The sequence below is a fragment of the Genypterus blacodes genome, unplaced genomic scaffold (assembly GCF_046128005.1).
Source record: "Genypterus blacodes isolate CSIRO-AG114 ecotype Tasmania unplaced genomic scaffold, CSIRO-AGI_Gbla_v1 ptg000105l_1, whole genome shotgun sequence".
NCBI classification, from domain to species: domain Eukaryota; kingdom Metazoa; phylum Chordata; class Actinopteri; order Ophidiiformes; family Ophidiidae; genus Genypterus; species Genypterus blacodes.
This window is the reverse complement of record NW_027466909.1, coordinates 2,139,382-2,161,473: the sequence shown is the minus strand read 5'-3', so window position 1 is coordinate 2,161,473 and position 22,092 is coordinate 2,139,382. Positions and strand designations below refer to the sequence as shown.

Genomic DNA, 22,092 nt, shown 5'->3' with positions numbered 1-22,092 from the left:
CACAGAATCCTCCTGTACCGACGTTTACCTCTGACAGTGTGCCTGCTAATAAGTGCTCATCCCCCCACATTCCACATTCTCTCTCTCACTCACACACACACACACACACACACACACACACACACACAGACTACACACACTTCACACACTTACAGTCTCTCCTCCACTACGTTTGGATAGCACATCTCATAGGCTCTATCTCCAACACGTGGCCAAGCGTAGACTGCTTTTTTCTCAATGTGGGTGTGTGCATATAGCCTGCTTTGCGAGGGTGTGTGTATGTCTGTGCCTGGGTGCTCATGCTGACTGTAATGCAGCCTGTCATATATAGGTTAGCACTACTCCCTAGCCAATCGAAGGCGTGTGATGAGAGGAGCGCCCTCGTGGCCTCCGGCTCTCATAAGGCTGAAGTGGCGATTGACAGCATTGACGAATCAGCTTATTGACTGGCCGTCTTGCTGATTTGTTGTCTGTCTGGCTTTCAAGCTCTACCAAAATCTCCCAAAAGTGTGTGTGTGTGTGTGTATGTACAGTCAGTCTGCACTTCAGTGTATCAGCAGGAACAGACAGGAAGGCAATATCTGGGCGTTTTGTCCTCCATTACTGCCGCTAAGCCCCCATATTCATTCCCCGCTGAGCCGCGGGGGGTTGATCTGTCGCGTGTCAGAGATGGAGCCAAAGACGAGCCGAAGCGTGCATTGTGTTGTGTGTGGCGTTTTCATGATGCCATGTTCTTGGCTGCTGCATGGTGATGGAATGCATGAATGGGCAGCCTCCCTCTCTCGCCGTCTTTATCTCTTTTCTGTCCGTCCCACGCCGCGCCCCCCTCCCTCATCATCGCAGTATCACCCTCCTCGCCCTGACAGGATTACAGCCTCCTCTGTGCTTTTTAATTACGGGGCTAAATAGACCCCCTACTATGGGGCTCGAAAAAGGGGCTGCATGTGTGCGGCCGGGGTGGCAGCGGGGGGAGGAGTCACATGACTGCGCTCATTTAGACCAGCGTTAAAGGAACACTGTGTCCTTCTCATTAGCATGATTTTGTGTCAAAGTGGAGGCTGATCTAGAGACCAACACAGCCACACTGCAGCCGTGTGCCTTTCAGGACGACTCGCCTCCATTCAATACTAGAAATGTTGCCATTTTCCACATGTAACATTACAAATACGTGTCTGAGCGGTTTCTATAGTCTTGAGATATAAATGGATAAATGTAATATTAACCTTATTCCTTCAGTTGCATGTCAGCACTGCTTTTTGATATCAATCCACACAGGAATTGTCTGAATCTTTCTTTCTGCAGCGATCAAGCAACTTCTATTGGTTTTGTTTGTTTTGATAAGGACTTGGGGTTCAAGAATGCGATTTGGTGCTTGAGAGGATTTTTCCACTGTAACTCCCCTGTGACTGATGGTGTCCTCTTTGCTTCACACACTTCACCGAGACCCAAATCCCTCTGCCACGAGAAAGGAGAGAAAAAAGGCCAGTCAGTTAGTCAATTAGGTTTCATAATTTAGTTTTGAGTGCTTCGTCTCTAACGTGTGTTAAGCCGGGGCACGAGAGCGCAGATGCCGACGCGTGCACGCATGCATGACTGCACATGTGCGGCACGCTGCACGCTCGCATACGTACACAAACACAGAAGACTCTCCTCCCCCTTACCTACTGGATGTTTAATGACCCTCATATGTGGGTCAGGGGTAATAGATGCTTTGAAGTCTGATGTAGATATCAAGGATAGAAGCAGTTTGGTGTGGTTTTGATGGCATTTTATGGTCAATGGTAGAATGTAAAGTGATTGCTGACAAATATTAACAATCTGCCCTAGCTCAGGAAAGACAGAAGAAGCTCAACATCAGTCGCCCCTTTGGTACCTGGTTATATTCACTAAATGAGATATCAAACTTCCACTTCCTGTTTGCTTGTGTACACTGACATACTGTAACATTCCGGTTATGTAAGTGCTTGTGAGAACATTTAATGGTCCGTTTAAATTGTGGTTCCCCTGTATTATCTCAAAAATGTTTATCATTCCAAAAATCTGCTTTGCCAACTTTCCCCCCTTTCACTCAGTACCACTGTTGCTGTCACAGATAGCCATCGACAAGCCCTGACATGTTACTTCCTCAAATACAACATGGGGAAAGTAATTAGGCTGGGAATGGTTTTAGTGACAGGACGACTGACAGATAACTTGCATGTCACGCATTCCAAGGACACGGATGCAAACATAACAGGAACAATCTATGCGTTTGTTACTTAATATCTCCTCAAAATGCAGTTTTAGAAAGGTCTTGGATGCAAAAGGTCGGTGAGGTTGATATGCAAATAGAAGCTTCGTTTGGTTTCAGATAAGAGAGCCTTGTGTGTGTGTGTGTGGAATGTTGGTGAGCCTCACTTAAACATGTTGACACCCGTGATAACATCAGTCGTCATGCGTGTTCCTTAAGAGTCCTTAGGGCGACGCACTCGAGGGCACACTCAAAGTGCAACACCGTTTCACTATGATTTGAAGATGCTGGAACAAATTTAGATTGTGGTTGAAGGTCAGAGAAGAGGAACCACGAACCATCACTTCTCTGAACTGTACAAAGGTGTAAAAGCTGGGTCAAACTCTCTGGATTCACATTTGTTATGCTTCAGAGTCTGCATATGGCAAGAATACTGTGTGACCATCAGATTGTATGTCAGTGCTCTGGGGTTACTTTAACATAGATATGGCGCTGACCTTATTTAAACAAGGGTCCATTGTCACTGTGGTGTGAATGTTTCTAGCCAAGCTGACTAGAGGTCCATCACTGACGCCAACATGTGAAACTGAAGTACACATTTATTTCTCTGATGGGTTGAAAAGTCCTGAATACAATGGCTGAACTAGCAGAGATGTCCAGAACAGACTCTTACCGCTGTTATGTTTTCAATTGCATCAGTTGGTTGGTTTGTTTGTTTCAAAAAGTTATTTCTGGCCCTAGAAACAATTGCTCCAGGAATTTTAAAATGTATTCTCAACATTGTTAGTCTGGCTGGTTAGATCGTGAAGAACACAGTTCAAATAGTCATTTCTTGTTTATGCCTGAAGTTCTGTTTGTCACACTCTCATTGAATATGAAACATTTTTGTCCACAGAAACCCCAAGGCCACTGTGCAGAGGACCAACAAGAAGGTGAACAATGATCCCACGCTGCGCATCCAGAACCTCTCTATTCTCATCAAGCAGATCAAAGCCTACTATCAGGTAAGAACTTCAAGTTGCTATGTAGAGTTTTGCTGAACAATATGCAGAGTAAACTGTCACTTTTCTTCTTTTTTTAAGGGGATTATCAGAGGTTAGGTGTCGTGTTTGTTTAGGGCTCTTTTTCATGTGGGTAAAATCCTGATAAAGATTGTGTGGAAAGTTAAGTGAGACTTTGTTCCCTAATCCCCTTTTGGCACTTTTGTTGTGTATTCACCCCCCTTCCCTCCTGTTATGATGGAAAAAGTCAATCAGACTCTAGAGAAATCAGCACACCGCATAAACACAAGAGACTTGGCAGTATAAAGAGAAATATGTTTGCGGATGTGTGTCACTGTGTGATGTGGTATCATAACCTCCATCCAGATGTCAGTCAAGGGGGCTAGTAAACGTACAGAGAGACACCAGGGATGTGAAACACTCACTAAGGACGCGTCTGCGTACCCTGAGTTGAATGGAATGCCTGAAATGCCTAAAACCACATGCAGCAGAGGCAGAGAAAGCACAAACAACGCCTGAAGATGTGATCGCTTACGACACACATGGAGACCATCAAAGATACATGGCCACGTGTCTAGTGTGATGTGATTCTCTTGCAGTCCTGAGGGACTTTGATCAGCTTTGCACACATATAGGAAATTACACGTAAATGTACTGAGTGATAATCAGGAGCTGAGCGTGATCCAGCATGCTTGAGCTACAGTACATTGAGTTTAGGAATGTTGCCACGGCCAAGTTGGTGCACTGACAGCGACGGAGACTTCAGTGGCTGGTGACTCAGGGTCGACACAAAGTCTGAACAAAAGCAGTTACTTATCAACCAAAACACAAAAACGAAACTTAAACTTAAATCTTTAGATGTATTATTACTATTTGATATTTGCTTGCATGCTTCCACCTTTTTCTCTTCCACAAAAATAAAGTTCTGATTGAACTGACTCATGTGATCTGGTTTGCGTTAGTGGCCAACATCCTGTTAATCACTCCCAGGTCATCATATTGAAACAATGAGCCTATTGTAGTGACAGAAGCTCCACGAGGGATGAAAATGGCCTGCAGAATTATCTAGCAGGCAGCCGGTGGGTTGAGTTAGTGGCTACTGGGGGTTAAGCAGTGACCAGTGTAGTTGATGGATGGTGGGAAGGGTTAAGATCATTAACCTGTGGCATCTCGGTGGCAGAGCACCAGGAATCATATTTCTTATGTCTGTCACAAAGGGAAAATGTTTGTATATAAGCAGATGTATTGATATTATAATACACATTTAAGAAGCCAATGTTGATGTGCACATTCTTGTAAATGACATCTGCTCCTGTTAATTTCCACATTTAGCCCAGTTTATGGTGTGATACAGATTTAGATTACGGAGCAGAACATTAGAGGCACCGTCAGCAAATGGTTCTCTTTGTTTGAGAGCTGTGTGCAGCTTCGTAGCATTTGTTTGGTCTTGGTGTCATTAAACCCAAACTGTTGTATGTGTTGTTTTGGCTTTAGGACAATGGGAGCCGAACAACGAAACTCGACTTCCTCAGTGGTATTTCATTAATCCTCTCTGTCCGTCCCTGCTTTGCTGTATTGACCTCTATTGTCCAGTCACCAGTGTCTGCAGCCTCTGACACATAGGGACCACCTGCAGGTTAGAACCACCCAGCGTCCCCCTTGTCTGTACTGTCCATCTCTTTGCACTCTTGATGATCTTTCGGGGACTTAACTCGCAACTGGTTGACTTGGAAATGAGATCGGTTTTAAAAGATTCAGCGCCGTACATTTGAATTGTTGAGTGTTTCCAAAAGGCCATCAGTTCCTTATAACTTCAATGGAAGATCTCAGTGTGTTAATAGGCAAACGTTGGTGAAAGCAAGAGAAGCAAGAGAGCAAAGAGAGAGAGATTGTTCCAAGACAGACAGACAGATTGTAAGGACTAAAAGGTCACCATTTAGGCAGCAGGCCAGAGACGGACAGAAAGACAAACGAGACAGACTGGTCCAGACCCCTGTAGAGACATCAGACCAAACTCTGGAACCAATCCAGGACTGTTGGTAGACAGACGGCTTCTGTTTTCTTTTTTAGGTGGATGAGGAACATGTATGGTTAACGTGATAGTTGCAATTTAACTCATCTTTGAACTATGAGATCAATAGTTCAAAGATGAGTTAAATTGCAACTATCATGTTAACCTTTGTGCGTGTGTCTGCACATGTGAGAATCTATAATGAGTAATATAGTTTATGGTTTACATGTCCAGATGACTTTGTATCCCATGAATTGTTCTCAACTCAAGAACGGCTGGTTATTGAATCGGTGTGTATGTTCAGTGTGTGTTAATTTCACACATATGGTGTGTATATACTTACAGCTGCCCACCCACACGTGCACCTACCCTTGCACTGTTTCTGCTCTGAAATCAAAGGTGCCGTTTCTTACTTGGGGGCTTTGATATATTTAAGTTTTCTTTTAATATGCTGGTCTCCTTTTTCTTTAGTAGGTTTGTCATTTATTGGTTTCCGATTTCCAGAGCCATATGGATGGAGACGGACCAATTCAGGTCCAAGACTAATCGACTTAGCAGCTCTTCCGTTTACTCCATCGCCCGCACTTAGAAAGATGACTTGGTGCTCGAGAAGGCTCGGCACGGTTGGTTGCTTCCTCTGATTCAATATATTGGCCTCACTTAGGCCTCAGAATCAGTTACAAACCACTCACTCCGTAAGGATAGCTTTTGTTTCCCAACATGGTCTCGCTGGCTTCCTTTATTGACTATAAGAGGAAAGAGTTGCGAGCGATGCAGCAACACGAGCTGGATTCACGCCTGCAAAGGAAAATCTCTCTCTGGCAGTTTTCCACTCTTGTGTTGTCTAGTCACATGTGCTACATTTCACTTAGGATTTATGGCAGGAGGCTGGAGGAGGGGATTTTATTCAATGTGAACCCTTGCTAAGTTGCCAACATATCTTCTGGTGCAGAGTGCAGACTAATTCATTAACCTCTTTCAACCATCAGAAGACGGATGGGCAGTGAAACGTAGGACTTTCCCTACCCCCCCTCCTGTTCCATTCCTTTCCTGCTTTTCCACACCTCCCCTCTACCCCTCTGCATCTTTGCTGGATCTTTGTAATAAGTCTGCACCACGTCTTATTTTCCACACCAGAAACACGGCAAAGTTATTAAAAGTGGATCAGCCCCAGCCGCGATATTTCCGTAACAAAGGTTGTCATGTGATAGTATTGTGGTTCAATGGGCTGAGCGTGCACGTGAGTGAGTGTGTGAATGTGTGTGTAGATGTGCGTTGAGGGCCTCTGTTATTTTTCTTGTTGGGAAAATTGTGTAGGAGGAGTTCAGTGTCTAGACAGGCGTTCTTTGATTTCAGAATATGGAATAAGGATCAAGAGAGAACAGCTGTAGGCATACTCGCACTTTATACTGTACATTCTGTGTATTGCAGAGATGCATTTAAAGGCAGAGTTAAGGGTAGATTTGCCCCATTAGCAATGATCACATCCCCCCCTCCTTAGTGACTTCCTGTATGTACTGTACATGGTCTGTAGGTTTTCTGGTTACTTGGTCATTTCCATACAGCCAAGTCCAGTATTTTTCCTTTCCCACAGTCGGTCCAAATATAAGCAGGGCCTCTTTTTAATTTGGCGGGCTCGGTTTGGCATAGGTAGAAGGCCGTAATACCGAGCTACAGTCGGCTCAAGACGTCTTAACCTCCTCTTTTTTCTAAATGCTTCTCTCTAGCTAAGTGAATCTCCTTTTCCTGTTTTATGGGTAATTTGCACAAAAGAGCAGCTGCTGCCACTAAATATCAAAGCTACATATTTTAGATGAAGAAAACAGGTTATTTGTTTTGTATTTGTTTTCCTGCAGGTCATTGCAGGAAAACTGACGAGGCAAGCGGTAGTGATGTTTCTCACAGCCTCTCGTTTGGAAATAAGAGCAGCTCTGTGTCCTGTGCTTTAGTTTGGGGTGTGGCGTGAGGCCGGCCAGGATCTGTTTTGATACTTCTGAGGGGTAACAGAGGCCACCATTCATGCCCAACTTAAGACTTCTCAAGGCTTCCTCAACAGGCTGCTCCCTGGCTAAACGTTGGCAATGTAGGGCAGCTAGTCACTTAACCTCCTTTACTTTGGCTGCTTGTTATCATTTTTGTTCTGTTTGAGTGCCATACAGTCGGATTTTTCCTCAAATTTGATGAGCTGTCAGTCTTTGGATTTAGCATTTTGGTTTAACGGAGGCTTCACTGTGTTGGCATTAAAGCTGTATAATCCTCCGTTCGAGGGTTTAAGCTGTTTCGATGCTTTGCTTCACTCATGGCGTTTAAGTTTGAAAAGAAGGCGGCTTTAAGGTGTCATGTTGCTACTGTAGATGTAGCCTGGCTTCTTTCCTCTTTGTGACGCAATGACTCACAAAGATGCTCTGTTACAGGGCCAGGCTGCAGTCTGGACACACACACACACACACATACACACACACACACACACTGGAACATAGCTATAAGAACATTTTTTGTGCTTTTTCCATCGTTGTTTTGACAGGTTTACCTTTAAGCTAGCTGCCATCGGTTTGAATTAGAGGTGCCTACTATCTTATTTTTGGCTTCATAAATATTTTTTTAATGTGTGGAATTCCCCAGTCATGCTTTGTCCCACTACGCGGCTCTGTATCAGCCATGAGCAAATGGGTTAATTGGGGCATGTGGCTGAAGCTGCAGGTCAAATGCTCACATGCTATGCTAGCTTAAACATTATCTTGATGACGTCAAAGCAGCTAGCTGGCTAAGTTGTTGTTTTCTAGACGTTTATCAGGTCTGCCTAATGAGGATGAGCCCCATTTCTGCAAATCATGACCAATCATTATCATTTCATCTACATTGGAGTGTCCCTGCTAAACGTTTACAATTTCTTGCTTGTTTTGAAGAGATGTGATGTCAGAACTACACGCTGTTTTGAACAGGTGGTACAGTTAGCGTCTGTTTCAGCCTGATGATGAAAAGCAGAAACGATATCATCCATTTAGTTGCAGCAGGAGACGGTGTCGTTTCAGCTGAATCATTCCATGCGGCTAAAATTTGATTTGTCAGAAGTAAAGGGGGGAAATCTGATCTGGCCTGTAGGCCTGCAGCCGCTGAGACAACCTGACCAAACCCTTCTGCTTCAGGCTTTTCATTTACGACTGAGGTCAAGTCTGCGTATTGGATTTGGACATGGATGTTGAGTTCATTTTAACAGGACTGGGTACTTAAAATGACAGACCACAGAATGTCCTCATGTTCCGTCTCTGTTCTCTACTCCAGAGCCGTTTCCTTTCCTTCCTAACTTCCTAACTATGGCTTGTGTCTCAGTCAAGCATGATTTAAGTCTGCAGGCTTTCTGTAAAGAAACAAACGTGCCCTCTCATTGGTACACAGCAAGCACACACACTTTCAGACGTCCGGCGGCGTCCACCTTACATCCCGATCCACTCAAACAACCACATCACATAATCACAGCCCAGTGCGGGAAATGGAATCTCAGCTGCCCAAAATAACAGAGCAGTGTGTGCACACATTACTGTGTGTGCATGATTTCTGTGTGTGTGTGTGCTTGAGATAAAGTACATGTGAAGTGGAATTACATGTACATTTATGGCAGTTGTGGTGTAGAGCAGGTTCCCACATGGTCAAATGGAGCTATTTTTGGGCACCATTAGGAGAGGAAGCTCAGAAGCTGTGTTCTCCTTTTTCTAGTGCGCCATTGAACTGGTGCAGAAGTCTAAAATATACAAAAGTAAAATCAAGCGAGCACTTACAAACATTAATGCCAGAGAGGTGCAAGTTTTGTGATGTTAACCAGTTGGGAGCAAATTAAACGGAGAACAATGGATGAGTGAACTGTCAACAGAAAGGACCCTCATAGATGAGTCACGCCTTGGAGTGATCAGTCACTGTGTGTGTGTGTGTGTGTGTGTGTGTGTGTGTGTGTGTGTGTGTGTGTGTGTGTGTGTGTGTGTGTGTGTGTGTGTGTGTGTGTGTGTGTGTGTGTGTGTGTGTGTGTGTGTGTGTGTGTGTGTGTGTGTGTGTGTGTGTGTGTGTGTGTGTGTGTGTGTGTGTGTGACCATGTGCCTATCACACTGTAACTTTTCTAGCCGGCGCCCTGGGGTGATTGAGTTTTAAGGGGGGTGTTGGTGTAGGAGGATCAGGCTTCCTCGGCCCACCTGCCTCTCTACCTCGGGGAGGAGCAGCAGCAGGCTCACGGCCCTCCGCCCCTGCAGCCTCCGGCCTGCGTTGTAAAAACACTCGAGCTGATAGATAACAGCCAAGAACAAAAGAAATGAAGCACTTAGAGGCTCATTTTCTCCTCCTACTCCTCGCAGGAGCGACGATCTGTCCATCTGCCCGACAGGCGGCGGCTGCTGCTGCTGCTGCTTCTGCCTTTAGCTGTTTTTCCAAATCCTGTTAGGTCAGACTCCATTTATTAGTGGTTCAACATGCATATTGGCTTTTTTCGCTGCTGGATGTGGATTGACTTCATTCTTTCAGGTTTTTTGGACTGATTTTAATAGACAGTTTGAAATAAGGCTCAGTCTCCTCTGTTTCTTACTGTCATTGAAGCTGTCTGTGTGATCTTGTTGACTAAAATCATTTCTACTTGTAAATGGGAAGTGCTGGCTGTTTTACTGCGCGCTTTGTGTTTTCCCGGTTGTGTGCGACAGCTGTGAGAAAAAGAGGAAACATTCTCTTTCCTTTTGTTAGCGCTAACAGCCTTTTCAAGTTCATAATCTCTGTGCCGCTGTTCAGCAGGAGAGAAGTCCGCAGTGCCGTAAGCAGGGGAGGGTTTATGTTTGTGTGAGAGTGTGAGAGAGAGAGGGAGAGAGAGAGCTTGCACATGTATGTTTGTCAGAGTAACCAGGATGGGGAGAATAAACCCATCTCCCCGTTTCTATGGTAACTCACTCCATGTCTGCAGAATGGGTGTGATTCAGGCTTTCAGGGTTCAGGCAGCATTTGTACATGCACACACACACACACACACACTCACATTCACACGCTCACAGACACACACACGTACACAGTAGAAGTACAATTAGTCCCCTGTTGAAGCTGTGCCAGTAGCGGAACTTGTGCTTGGGTGGGTAGATGGGAAAGAGTGTTAGGTGTGTGTGTGTGTGTGTGTGTGTGTGTGTGTGTGTGTGTGTGTGTGTGTGTGTGTGTGTGTGTGTGTGTGTGTGTGTGTGTGTGTGTGTGTGTGTGTGTGTGTGTGTGTGTGTGTGTGTGTGTGTGTGTGTGTGTGTGTGTGTGTGTGTGTGTGTGTGTGTGGGTGAGACTGGTTTAACAAACAGAGCTCCAGTGAGACCATAACACAGCAGCCTTATAACCTTTCCACTGACACCAATTTCAAGCAGACACACACATACATGCTTAAATAGTGTAAGTGCACACACACACACTATTCTTCTTAGCGGGTCCCTTGCTATGTATCGAGGTCGCTGCAGTTGGCGACCATGTGGAGGGGTGTGTGTGTGTGTGTGTGTGTGGCCATGTAGAGGTGCACTGCAGTGTCTCCATCAGCAGATTAGAGGCAGCCAGCTGTCTTTATTGTCAGCAGAGCTCCATTTCATCCTGGATCCAGTTTGAGACAATCGAGCCAGATGCAGATCTCATCTCATTTAGGCCTGGAAGTGTTTCTGTTTAGGGAATAAGAATAATACAACTTTAGCAAAGGTTTGGATTCAGGCCGTCGGAAATCAATTTCCCCAGACAGAAAAACGTCACAGGAGGATAAAATGTCGGCTATAAATTGACGAGTGAAGCAAATTCTGAGATTTTATTGCTGATTTGACATAAACTCTCAGTCAAATGGAAGGAAAGCCGTATTGTTTTTCACAAAATACACACGCACACAGACGGGAATCCAGGTGTACATTTGAGTGAGTAAATTCCGTTGTGTTTGGTGAGCTCGCCTCATTCAGTCTCTGTGGGACGGAAGATGGACGAGTACTTCAAATCCTGCTGGAATCAATAACACAGTGATATACTGACAGGATGGGGGGATGGAGGATGAGGAGGAGGAGGAGGAGAAGGAGGGAGAGCAGCCCTGCGTGCCTGGAGTGAGAAGTGATGGAATCAAAGCAGCATCGCTCTCCTTCACCCTTTTTTTCCTCCTGCTCTCATCACTACCTCACACTGTTTTCTGATTTTGTGATCCTAAATGTTAAAGCAGTCGCCGTGAAGGACATTTTTACTGTCACAGAGCGGTGCATGCCTCTCTGTGTGTGTGTGTGTGGATGTGTGATATACATAAGTGTGTTAGCTGCTCCCTCTCCTGCAGTGCCGGGCATGTTTTATGTATGAGTGCTAAACCCTCGGCAGCTAATCCAAGTGCCGTATTGGTCCACTGTAGTTATTCACTGGAATTAGGATGCAGCTCATCCTGAACCTGCGTCCTTCATAAATACAATCCAGCAGGACAAAGTGGAGAGAAATCAGTCTAACGTGCTCTGGTTTGGGCTCGGTCTTACGCATGGTGTTTTGTTTTGGCTCATTCCTCTTTGGTCTCCAGCTAATTAAGCAGTGAAAATTGGCTCTAGATTGTAATTTTACTCTCTGTGTGACGTAAAATATGCAGGCACGTTGTACTGTGCCCCCTGCTGTGCTCGCTTGGTGGCAAAGATCAAGTGGTGGCGGTGTTGTTTTCTGCTAGATACAGCGGTATGAGCTCATAAACATCTCGTCTGTATCAGTTCTACAGTATCAGCTTCATAGTTGAGCTCTTGTAGGATTTAGTTTAAATACAAAAAGCTTTTACAATTTTTGCCATGTTTGATCAAATGACAACTGTAGTAATAGCACAAACAAATATTTTACAGGTGGCATAATGGTGCCATGGAGCCCCGTCATATAAATAGAGTTGTGGTTGTGTTTGGGTGGTATGAGAGGAAGACGACGGACATAAATGAAGCGCAGCGTGAAACACAGTGCTTGCACAGCAAACACATGCTGTCGCTATAGGGGACAGGTGTGTGTGTGTGTGTGTGTGTGTGTGTGTGTGTGTGTGTGTGTCACTGTGTTTGTCAGCAGTGGTTGGAACAGGTGGTTGAGGGGAAAGCGCAAAACAGTGTGTGTGCGTGCGTTTGTTGGTGCCAGTTGTGTTCTTTAGTCCACTCTGACTCGGCGTATTCTGTAATGTGTAACTGCGAGTGTATGAAGCTTTTGTATTCGTCTTCAAACGGAGCCGGTAACTTTTGCTTATGTCTTTTGATGTTTCCACATTAGTGATTCTGCTCCATGGTCGACTCTGATCACACACACACGCTGCTTTCTTTGGGTTCTTCCACAGTAGGTTGGTTGTCAGACGCATCAAATGTCTCTTTGATAGACGCCAACTGGGCCGTCTGAGGAGGACTCATTATTCAGTCTGACGCTTGGCCAGTCTATCCGTCTGACTCTACAAACCTTATAACCGCTCGCTCATCTTTGCTGTCTGTCTCGCCGTCTGTTATCGTTATCATCTGAGTCGTCTTCATATTTATACACTGAGCTTTTTAATAGGATTCCGCTGGTTTTGTGCGAGAGCTCTGCTGGTCGCACAGATAAAGACAGGATTAAAGCTTCTCCTACAGGTTCTGATCCATTGGAACCATACATCTCTGTTGCTTATCTAAGACTCTGTGAGCGTCGACAGAGATGTGATTTCTCTTGTGTCCGAAGCGTAGCGCACCGCAGCGCTGGCCCCAAAATAGACAGAATGATGGACAGATTGGGCAATTGGGGTCGTAGCTCTTATCACAACTGACAAGAGACCATAGCAACCATGCCGGTAACCATGGTTACCTCCTAGAATCCATGTCTGACCTTTACTTTGACCTGAGGTGAAGGTCAAAGCTTGTCTGGACCTCAAGCATTGTTATATCAGCTTCATTTGGTTGCTTTTGATAGAGATTCTACTGTTTCACACAATCAGGGAACTGTAGCTGGACTTGGCTTTTGATTGAATGTAAATTAACTTGCGTTGAACCGAGGCAGCACCACTGACATGGGATTTGTTTGAACAGCTTACCAACATCATTCTTGCCTATACAAAATGTCTCTGAAGTATAAATCTTTCAGACATCCATGTGAAATCCTGCTTACCTCAGCTTGAAATCTGATTCTATGCACAGCTTTAATCATCGCATGTTGGTTTTGCGGTTGCCTGTCAGACGGTGCTGCTATCTCCTTGGAGACTGATTCAGGTGATGCACAATCGTCTCTCATTTCATGCAGTTTTTCTGTGCGGTTCAGACTACGGCAGTCGCCACGGTAGCCTCTGCTGCAGACTCCTGATAAGAGAGATGTGCTCGTGTGGTGTGTGCAACTGTGCGGAATAAAAAGAGAAACGACACACTCGGGTTCTTCAAACAGCGAGCATATGCTGCAGGAGCACAGGTGTACGGCAGTAAAGGGAAAATGTGTGTGTAGATCCCCAAACCTGTTTCACAAAATGTGGGTGTGAAGTTTACAACAATGAGAGTATCCATATGATCAGGAACCTCTAAGTCTTCAGTTTCTCCTCAAGTTTTCTCCCCTCCAGCGTTTCTGATCCCTCAACAAGATCCTCAGGTTATTCAGAAATGCATAGAACACAAATCAGAAGCTCAAACTCTATTTTAACCAATCAAAACAACCCAGTGACATCAGATCTTCTACCCCATCCGCCCCCGTACTGCCACGATGAGGTAATGCAATATGCATAGGGCAGATGGTTACAGTGGAACGGAGCTTCTCCAAAACCTCTTACTTACATAAGCTTCTTCCTCATGACGCCAGCAGACTAGTGGAACCAGCGTGTCGGACGAGGTCAGACTGCTCTGTCCCATCAGGTGGACATGAAATATTCAAGTGAGCCGAGCCGAGGCGAGCCTTCGATCACGACAGGAGGGAACACTCTAGACAAGAAGACCTAAAATGATTTGTTGTGCGTTTTATGACTATGGCATTTGATTCAAACAAATTCTAAACAAAGCCATGCCCATCCCCAAACACTGTGTATGTGTGCATGTACAGCACGTGTACAGTGTGTGTGGGTGAGTGTTTAAAATGGCTTATGGATACGTCTTTGTCTTCTTGATTGATGTATGACTGGAGGGGATGTATGAAGTTTAACCCTCATACACTGTCACACACACACACACACACACACACACACAGACTGGGGAATACCCTTATGACACCACCATTGCTGTCTATTATAGAAGATTGATGCAGTTAATATCACCGTCCCTTGGCTTTGTTGGTATTGCTTGAAGTTCCAAGTTTTAATCTTCGATACACATGTTGAGGAAACCAAAGCATAAAATCTGTGAATTCCTATCATAGTAATTTGATTCTGTGAAGTTATTTTGATGCAGTAGTTTGCTGCCAAATGCAATGAGTTAAATCTCCTCAAATGATGAAGACTAACAGTGGTGATCTCGGTCTCTAAGATGTTATGTTTGTATATAACGGTGCAGCTCTGTCCTTTTGTCTGCAGCGTCCACTGATCTGTGTTCCTCACTGCTCTGTGTCTTTGTGTAACAGGAGAGCCTCCAGCAGCTGGTGATGATGCCTCTACCCAACGTGCTGACGCTGGGTCGGAACCCTCTCTCCGGTACGTGGCTCTGTTATTTATCACAACGTTTGTATAGAAATCCAGACATCAGACGGTCTGCAGCACAGCTAGTCATCCCTCGAGTAGACGGCTCTTCTTTTGTTAAAGTTAAATTGCCAACGATCACGCACTCGATACGACGCACAGATAAGTGATTTTTGTCTTCGTCTCCTGATTAGAAAACAAAAGTCCCATTTTTTAAAAAAACATTTCTATACTCGAAATGAGTTTCTCTCTCTCTGTAGATTTGATTTTCCACATTTATTCCGTCTTTGTGGGAGATAATTAGCAGTCAGCCATAACCAGTTAAAGTTTAGACTTGGGGGGGATTTTCCTCCTTCAAGGACAAAACCAGCAGTGTGTCTTTGTCCTTTGTCCTTTGTCATCACATGCTTAAATTTTATTCTGCATCTACGTTTCTGTTTCCTGTTATTTTGCTCAATATTTTGTTGAATCCACCTGTTGGACACAGAAATCGTGAACTCCACTGCATTTGAAAGGCATCAGTCATTTTAATGGCCGTCACCATTACTTCCAGACGGAGCCTTGTGATTTCCCCACAGACCAGAAGTCTATAAACCTCTATTACCCCGAAAGTTAAAGTAATTTAAACATCTTGCAGCAAAGCTTTGACCCTGTGAACCTGACCGTGCCATTCGATACATCTGAGCAATCCTAAAGCTCCGGTAGTGCAGCGTGAAGTCCTTTGAAAACATTATCGAGCCGTAACCCCTGCCAGCTCGACCTATTTGGCCCAAAAACGTTATTTGATATTCCAGGGTGACCTTGGTTAAAGTGTGCTGCTGGGGAGAGAACATAACCAGCAGCAGGCCACCACAGCAGACCAATGGTAGCTGTGACTAAAAGGTTGATATGGACAAAATGGACAAGTCGAAAAGCTAAAGTGGCGTGCGATTTGCTGCCCCCAATGCGTCGCGGTTGGCCATGTGGAAGGATTGATGTTGATTTTCCATGGATGTTTGTGGCCTTGTGTTCATCTTTGTGTCAGTCATCATCTCCTCGTCATCACTCGGTGGACACAGCTAGAGTTAGACCAGTGTCCTCTGCTGCTCTCAGTAATACACAAGCTAATCTTGGTTCATTACTTCAGACACACGACATCCAGAACAAGATGAAGTGTGAGAAAGTCTGTCTGCTGAAGAAGCTGTCACAGTTTCTTTTACAGCAGTGCATTCTTGGAGTTCTAGCAACATCTCCAATGTCTGGGTGTAAAGTAAATAGTAAACTTGACAGTGTAAGGCTCCGGCGGCTCACAGCAGACCAAAGCAGAAAACATAAGAGTGCATTCCTTAGGGTTTCTTTTGCCCTTTGACCTCTGGCTTGTCAGATAATCAGTCCGTCAGACCAGCGGTGGCTGTGGAGACTGTGGCTCTGCAGCTGAAAGTCATTGGCCATGTGGCTTTTATTATGCACTCATTAGGGGGTAGGGGAGGACTGTGTTTGTGTGTGTGTGTGTGTGTGCGTGTGTGAGTGTGTGTGTGTTTAGTTAACAGATGGGGGAGGGGTGTCTAACTGCAGTACAATGTGGGAATACACTGCAGTACCTCAGGCTCTGATTTAACCTAGTCTACCTTGTAGACACGCATGCATGCAAGCAGTGCATGGCTGCATCCACATGACACACACACACACACACACACACACACACACACACACACACACACACACACACACACACACACACACACACACAGTGCCTCCTTTGTTCAGTCTGTAAGCAAATATAAACACTCAAATAAAAAGTCCTGATGAATCATTTATATTGGATCTGACCAAATAAATATGACAGAAACAGGAAATACAAGTTCTTCTTTCTGGCAGCTGATGCAAAGAATAAACTGACAACTGTGTGTGTGTGTTTGTGTGTCTGCACGCAGGCACTCACGCAGGCACTCGTACGGAGAAAGAATTGAATGGATTCCGTCTCCTACAGGTGGACTGGGTAATCATGTTCTGTCCCTCAGACTGAGCGTACTTTCATTTATGCCGACTTGAGCTGCATTATGTAACACACTCCGTCCAATGTCATTCCCTGCTGCATCTTGTCTTACAAAAGCAAAAAAATGTCCCAAAAATAATTAGGAAAGGAGGCTCAGTCTGTCCTCTGCTGCAGGAAAGTAGGTTGAATTAGCCACTGGCATCCTTTCAAAGCAATATCATGTTCTCACTTAAAGGGAAGCGATCAGGTCCAGTAATGGCTCATAATGCCAGATGAGAGCAATGCACAGACAGATTACACACACACACACGTTCGATTTTTTTTCTTACTCACTCGCGGATGAACAATGACATTGCAGGAAAGAGGGTTAGTCACTGTCCTTCTGACCTCGTTTCCTGCCAAAGAGATGAAGGAGGGAGGGAGGGAGGAAGATGACGAGCCTTGTTGAGTTAAATAATGACATCAGAACAAAGGAAGGAAGGAAGGAAAGACGGAAGGGTGGGTGTATGGTGTGCTGCAGAGAATAATCTGGTGGATAGAAGTGTGTGTGATCTGATGGGAGATGAGTGGCGCTGTGATGAAGACTCCATGCTGCCACTTGAAGGAACTTCATCTGTGGGTCATTTCTCCCTTTGCTTCCTTCCCTCGCCTCCTTCCTTTTTATCTCGACCCCTAACCGTCCCTCCCTCTTGTTCCTCTCACTCCCCCATAAATAATGTATCCTACGGGGTCCCTTATCTTTCTTATGCTGCTCCAATAGATTCGCCGAGCTCGCCTGACTTGAACGAAGCTTCCTGCTGCTTCATTACAATCCAGTTAAGCCCCGCGGCCCTGAGAATTAAGTTTCAGTCCTTGACCTCCGAGGCGCAAATTCGCATACATTCTATTCATGCACTTCAAATACCTTTTGCTATAATGGATGCAGGTGCTGATGATGCTTTTTCTTTACATTCTTTTTAACTTCTAGCTGCTGGTATCCCCTCAGGATGCAGAGACATCATCAATAGTGTGTGTACAGGCCTGAATCTGCGCATCCTCATTCTAGTGCTGCTGCTTCATTTCCATATGAATAGAGGTTTCCCTATATGAGGGAGACTTGAAGGGTAAATCAGCCCTGAACAACTCTGTACTCAGCACTACTGCAGCTTCTTGAATGGAATTACATGGCAATAATATTTCAAGCTATTGTCATCATTATCTCTTGAAATTATGATAAATTATCCAGTTAAAACCCCCTAACATGCTGTGTCTTTATTTGGAGCCAGTGTTTCGTAGCAATTAATCCAGTGAGGTTGCAGTTCAGAGAAGCTATTCTACACTGTTGGGACTTTTAACCAAACTATATAATTAGCATTGATCCGATGTGTGTATATGGGTTAATTAAGCACAAGTCTAGGTCATATTAAAGTGACATTTATGAAATGTTCCTCATATACCAGTGTAATTGATCCTTCATGTTTCAGCCATCTGTGTCTGATTTAAATTAGTAAATTGAGTTTGTACGTCTCAAGCAGCTGTGTGACTCAAACAGGAGCTTAAGACTTCAGTGTGTGGGCTCGGCACCAGCAGGGTCAAACTGGGGTCACCGCCTGGCTCATACTGTATTTCCTCTCTACTGCTTCCTAAAAATATTACACCCACAGGAGTCTTTGGGGATCTAAAAGGGTGTCATCCAGTTTGTGGATGATGTCATGCTTCATATCCAAGCAGGAAACATCTCACCACTAAGCTGAGCGATTGAATGCTTGATTGTTAACATTTATGATGCAGACCCAAAGCACTTCAGATGAGCTTCTTCTTTCTCTTGTGTAACTTACTGCATATGTGCAGTAGCAGTGTGTGTCTGTGGAATCGGACCACCCTGCACCCCAAAACACTGCGCTCTCGCTAATCTGGGTTTATTATAATTAGAGCCAGACTTGAGCCGGCTTATCACACACTCTTTTTCAAATAGGAAAAACCACACTCAGTCACAGTACAGACGCATACACACACACGCACACACAACTTTTGCACATACCATACCACAACAGTTAGTCAGTACAAGACACGCACACAAACACACAAACACACACACCACCTGCTTTGCTGTTGTTCATCCCCCAGTCTCGCAGATGAGCTCGGGCCTGTTGAGAATGCCAGCAGCTGTTTGTGGGTTTCAGTATTTTCTGTTAATATGCCCCAACATGTGGCAAGAGACTGGAGGTTCAGGCGCCGCTGTAACAAGAGGGAGGGGTTTGTTTATAAAGAGGGAAAAAGGAGCCAGTGTGAGAATTTAGATTACTGGAACACCCAAGCACTGTTAATGTGGGCTGCATGTCAGGAGAAGCAGGTGGGATCCTTAAGTCTCATTTCTGTATCTTTTTATTGTCTTCATTACAAAAGGCTTGATTTGAGCAAAGGGATATACAGCCGCACACTTCCTGTCACTGTGAGATATGGCCCCTTACACTTGACTTGAGAGGTTTGGCAGCAGAAGCCTGATATCCATCTGGTTTGTGTGTTTTCTCTAGAACAAGGTCTGGAGGAGATGAAGAAACTGTTGCTGCTGCTGCTCGGCTGTGCTGTCCAGGTAATAATAGAGTTTATACCTCTTATATTTGTATACTTAAATAGATCCAATGTATAAGTAGCAACACAACATGTAACAACCATTCAGCGTTTATTTTCTAGCAGCAGATGTCATGTTTTCCTGCTAAAACCTTTGGTCAGAGTTCTCGTTTGTCTCTCACTGAGTGATTGAGTCAGTCTCCCTTGATTATTAGTTTGCCTCTTTTGATGAAATGAATAAGTGCTGAAGGTGCAGACCTTTCCTGTGCTGTGACAAAGCTCCCATTCAGCTGTTAGTCATCACAGTTCAAACAGGAGCATCAATCCTTCGCCGGCTTCATTGTTTTCACGAAAAGACATCATAAAGCCAACATCCATGTGAGCAACGCTGACATAGAAACTGCCTTTCCTCCTCTCCTCTCCTCTCCTCTCCTCTCCTCTCCTCCCCTCCTGTTTACAGTGTGAGAAGAAGGAAGAGTATATCGAGCGCATCCAGACTCTGGATTTTGACACCAAAGCAGCCATAGCGTCCCACATCCAAGAGGTATTTTCAACCATGGCGTTGATACCAAACATGTGGCCCAATAACCTACTAGTGTGTTATGATCGTTACTCACAGATTCCTGTTATTGTTCCTTTGTTTGTGATGACAGGTGACTCATAACCAGGATAACGTAGTGGATCTGCAGTGGTTGGAAAGTGGTGAAATGCCCCCTGATGACCTGGACGGCCTCTCCAGAAACCTGGCGTTCCACCTTAAACGCCTCGTGGATGAGAGGGACACACAGCTGGAGGTGTGTGTGTTGATTTACTGCACTTAGTATGTATGTGTAACAAGGTGGAGCATGAAAGGGCGTTGAACCGTGTGTGATGTACGTTTGTGTGTGTTTCCTACACTTTACCGATGGAGCTGTAATGAAAGCGAGGGGCTTCTGGGTAGAAAGCTTTTGTAAATGTGGAAACTTTTTTTTTCCCTTTTTGCCGTTACCACAAGAGAGCTGCCTCAGGAAGGAAGGGTTGAAACTGTCTAATTGTGTGTGTGTGTGTGTGTGTGTGTGTGTGTGTGTGTCTGTGTCTGTGTCTGTGTCTGTGTGTGTGTGTGTGTGTGTGTGTGTGTGTGTGGCTCAGAGCATGTTCTGTACGTGTATATGCGTCATTACATTACATTTCCAGCCCATGGGGTGCAGATGCCCAGGCTGATACGGCTGATGTGTGTGTTTGTGTCAGGAGCTCTAATAGCCTCCAGATTATCACCGAGTCGACCAGCCGCTCTCGATTAAAACCTCATTTCCTGAATGCGAATAAACTGTGTGTGGGATTGGGGGAGATTCTCTTCTGTCTTCTTCTGTGTGTGTATTTGGTTTTGGGGTGTGTGACCTCAGGGTGAATCCAAGGATCCACTCTCCTCTTTAGCCTTTAATCTATTCAAGACCTTTGAGTATTTTACTTTATGCTATAAAAAGAATCCACACACGTACACAACAAAATCCAGTGTTTGGGTTCATCTGAGCAACTATCAATCAGATTCTCTCTCTCTCTCTTCCTCTGAACATCCAGACTATAGTGGAGCTCACCCAGGAGAGGGACTGTGTGCAGCTGTCTCCCATGGCTCCCTGTCCAGGTCAGTCTCCCAGCGACTCCCCCAGCATGAGGAGGACCGAGAGCCGTCAGCACCTCTCTGTGGAGCTGGCAGACGCCAAGGCCAAGATCAGACGCCTGCGTCAAGAACTGTGAGTGCCGCCGCCTTATCGCTCAGACTATATGGAATCATCTAAATTGGACCAACGGGACACAAATGACAACAGGAAATGTATCCAGGCCTCCTACTGGTCACTTTAGCATAATTTACTAAAGGTCATTGGCTAGAATCATATGGTAACTGTAAACTCTGTGATGTCATTGGCCCTTGAGTCCTGCATGGCAGCTCTTTTGATTGTTTAACATGTGTAATCGATGTGTGTGTAAGGGGAAACAGTTGTGTTGCGTTTTAGGAAACGCTGCTGTATTCGACATTACGGTCCTGATGGGAACTTGGCTGGTCTCATTGTGCGCACACACACACACACACACACACACACACACACACACACACACACACACACACACACACACACACACACACACACACACACACACACACACACACACGACTCAAACACAATGCTGATGGAACAATGATGAGGCAGAGGGGAAGAATCATCTAGAACAAGCGTCCATTTCCTCCCTGCATGTCTATTAGTCACTTGAGACTGAGCCGCTTTGATTTCACACTTCCCTACATGCACACACACACACATACACAGACATAAACTCATACACAGACCTTGGAGAGGCCTTTTAAACCCCGCTCATGAATAATACAGCTCACTTTTACTTTTTTAAAGTGCAGTAACAAAGCTTCATGGTGGACACAGATGAGTCAGAGAGGAGAAGGAGCCTCTGCTGTTTGTACTTTTCTGTTTCAGGGGGAAGTATTTCAACCTGAACTAACATATAAGTTACCAAACTGGCTGTTGAAGTGATTGAATCAGATTTGACTTATATTTGGTTCTAATTCACACATTAGAAACTTGGTGGACCCTCAAAACAGGATGTATAATCTATAGGATGTGTGTGTGTGTTGAAAACATCACATGTCCCTTTGTACTGTCCTGACCTTCTTTACTTTGTCTGTGGACCTATATAAGTCTACAAAACATCCATAAAGAAGGTTATTTTGTTTGTAGGTTGCCATGGTTCTGTTTTCTT

At 44.9% G+C, this 22,092-nt stretch overlaps 1 protein-coding gene across 3 annotated transcripts in view; it reads left to right on the top strand.

The window, feature by feature from the left end:
• The window catches only part of ccdc88ab (coiled-coil domain containing 88Ab), a 47,521-nt gene that overhangs the window by 5,314 nt on the left and 20,115 nt on the right, over positions 1-22,092 (top strand). For all 3 annotated transcript variants that reach the window (XM_076160390.1, XM_076160391.1, XM_076160392.1), the window contains exons 3-8: positions 3,126-3,234; positions 14,765-14,834; positions 19,308-19,366; positions 19,805-19,888; positions 19,998-20,138; positions 20,902-21,074. In XM_076160390.1, the coding sequence (XP_076016505.1) occupies positions 3,126-3,234; positions 14,765-14,834; positions 19,308-19,366; positions 19,805-19,888; positions 19,998-20,138; positions 20,902-21,074 (636 nt within the window). The remainder of the gene's footprint in view (positions 1-3,125; positions 3,235-14,764; positions 14,835-19,307; positions 19,367-19,804; positions 19,889-19,997; positions 20,139-20,901; positions 21,075-22,092) is intronic.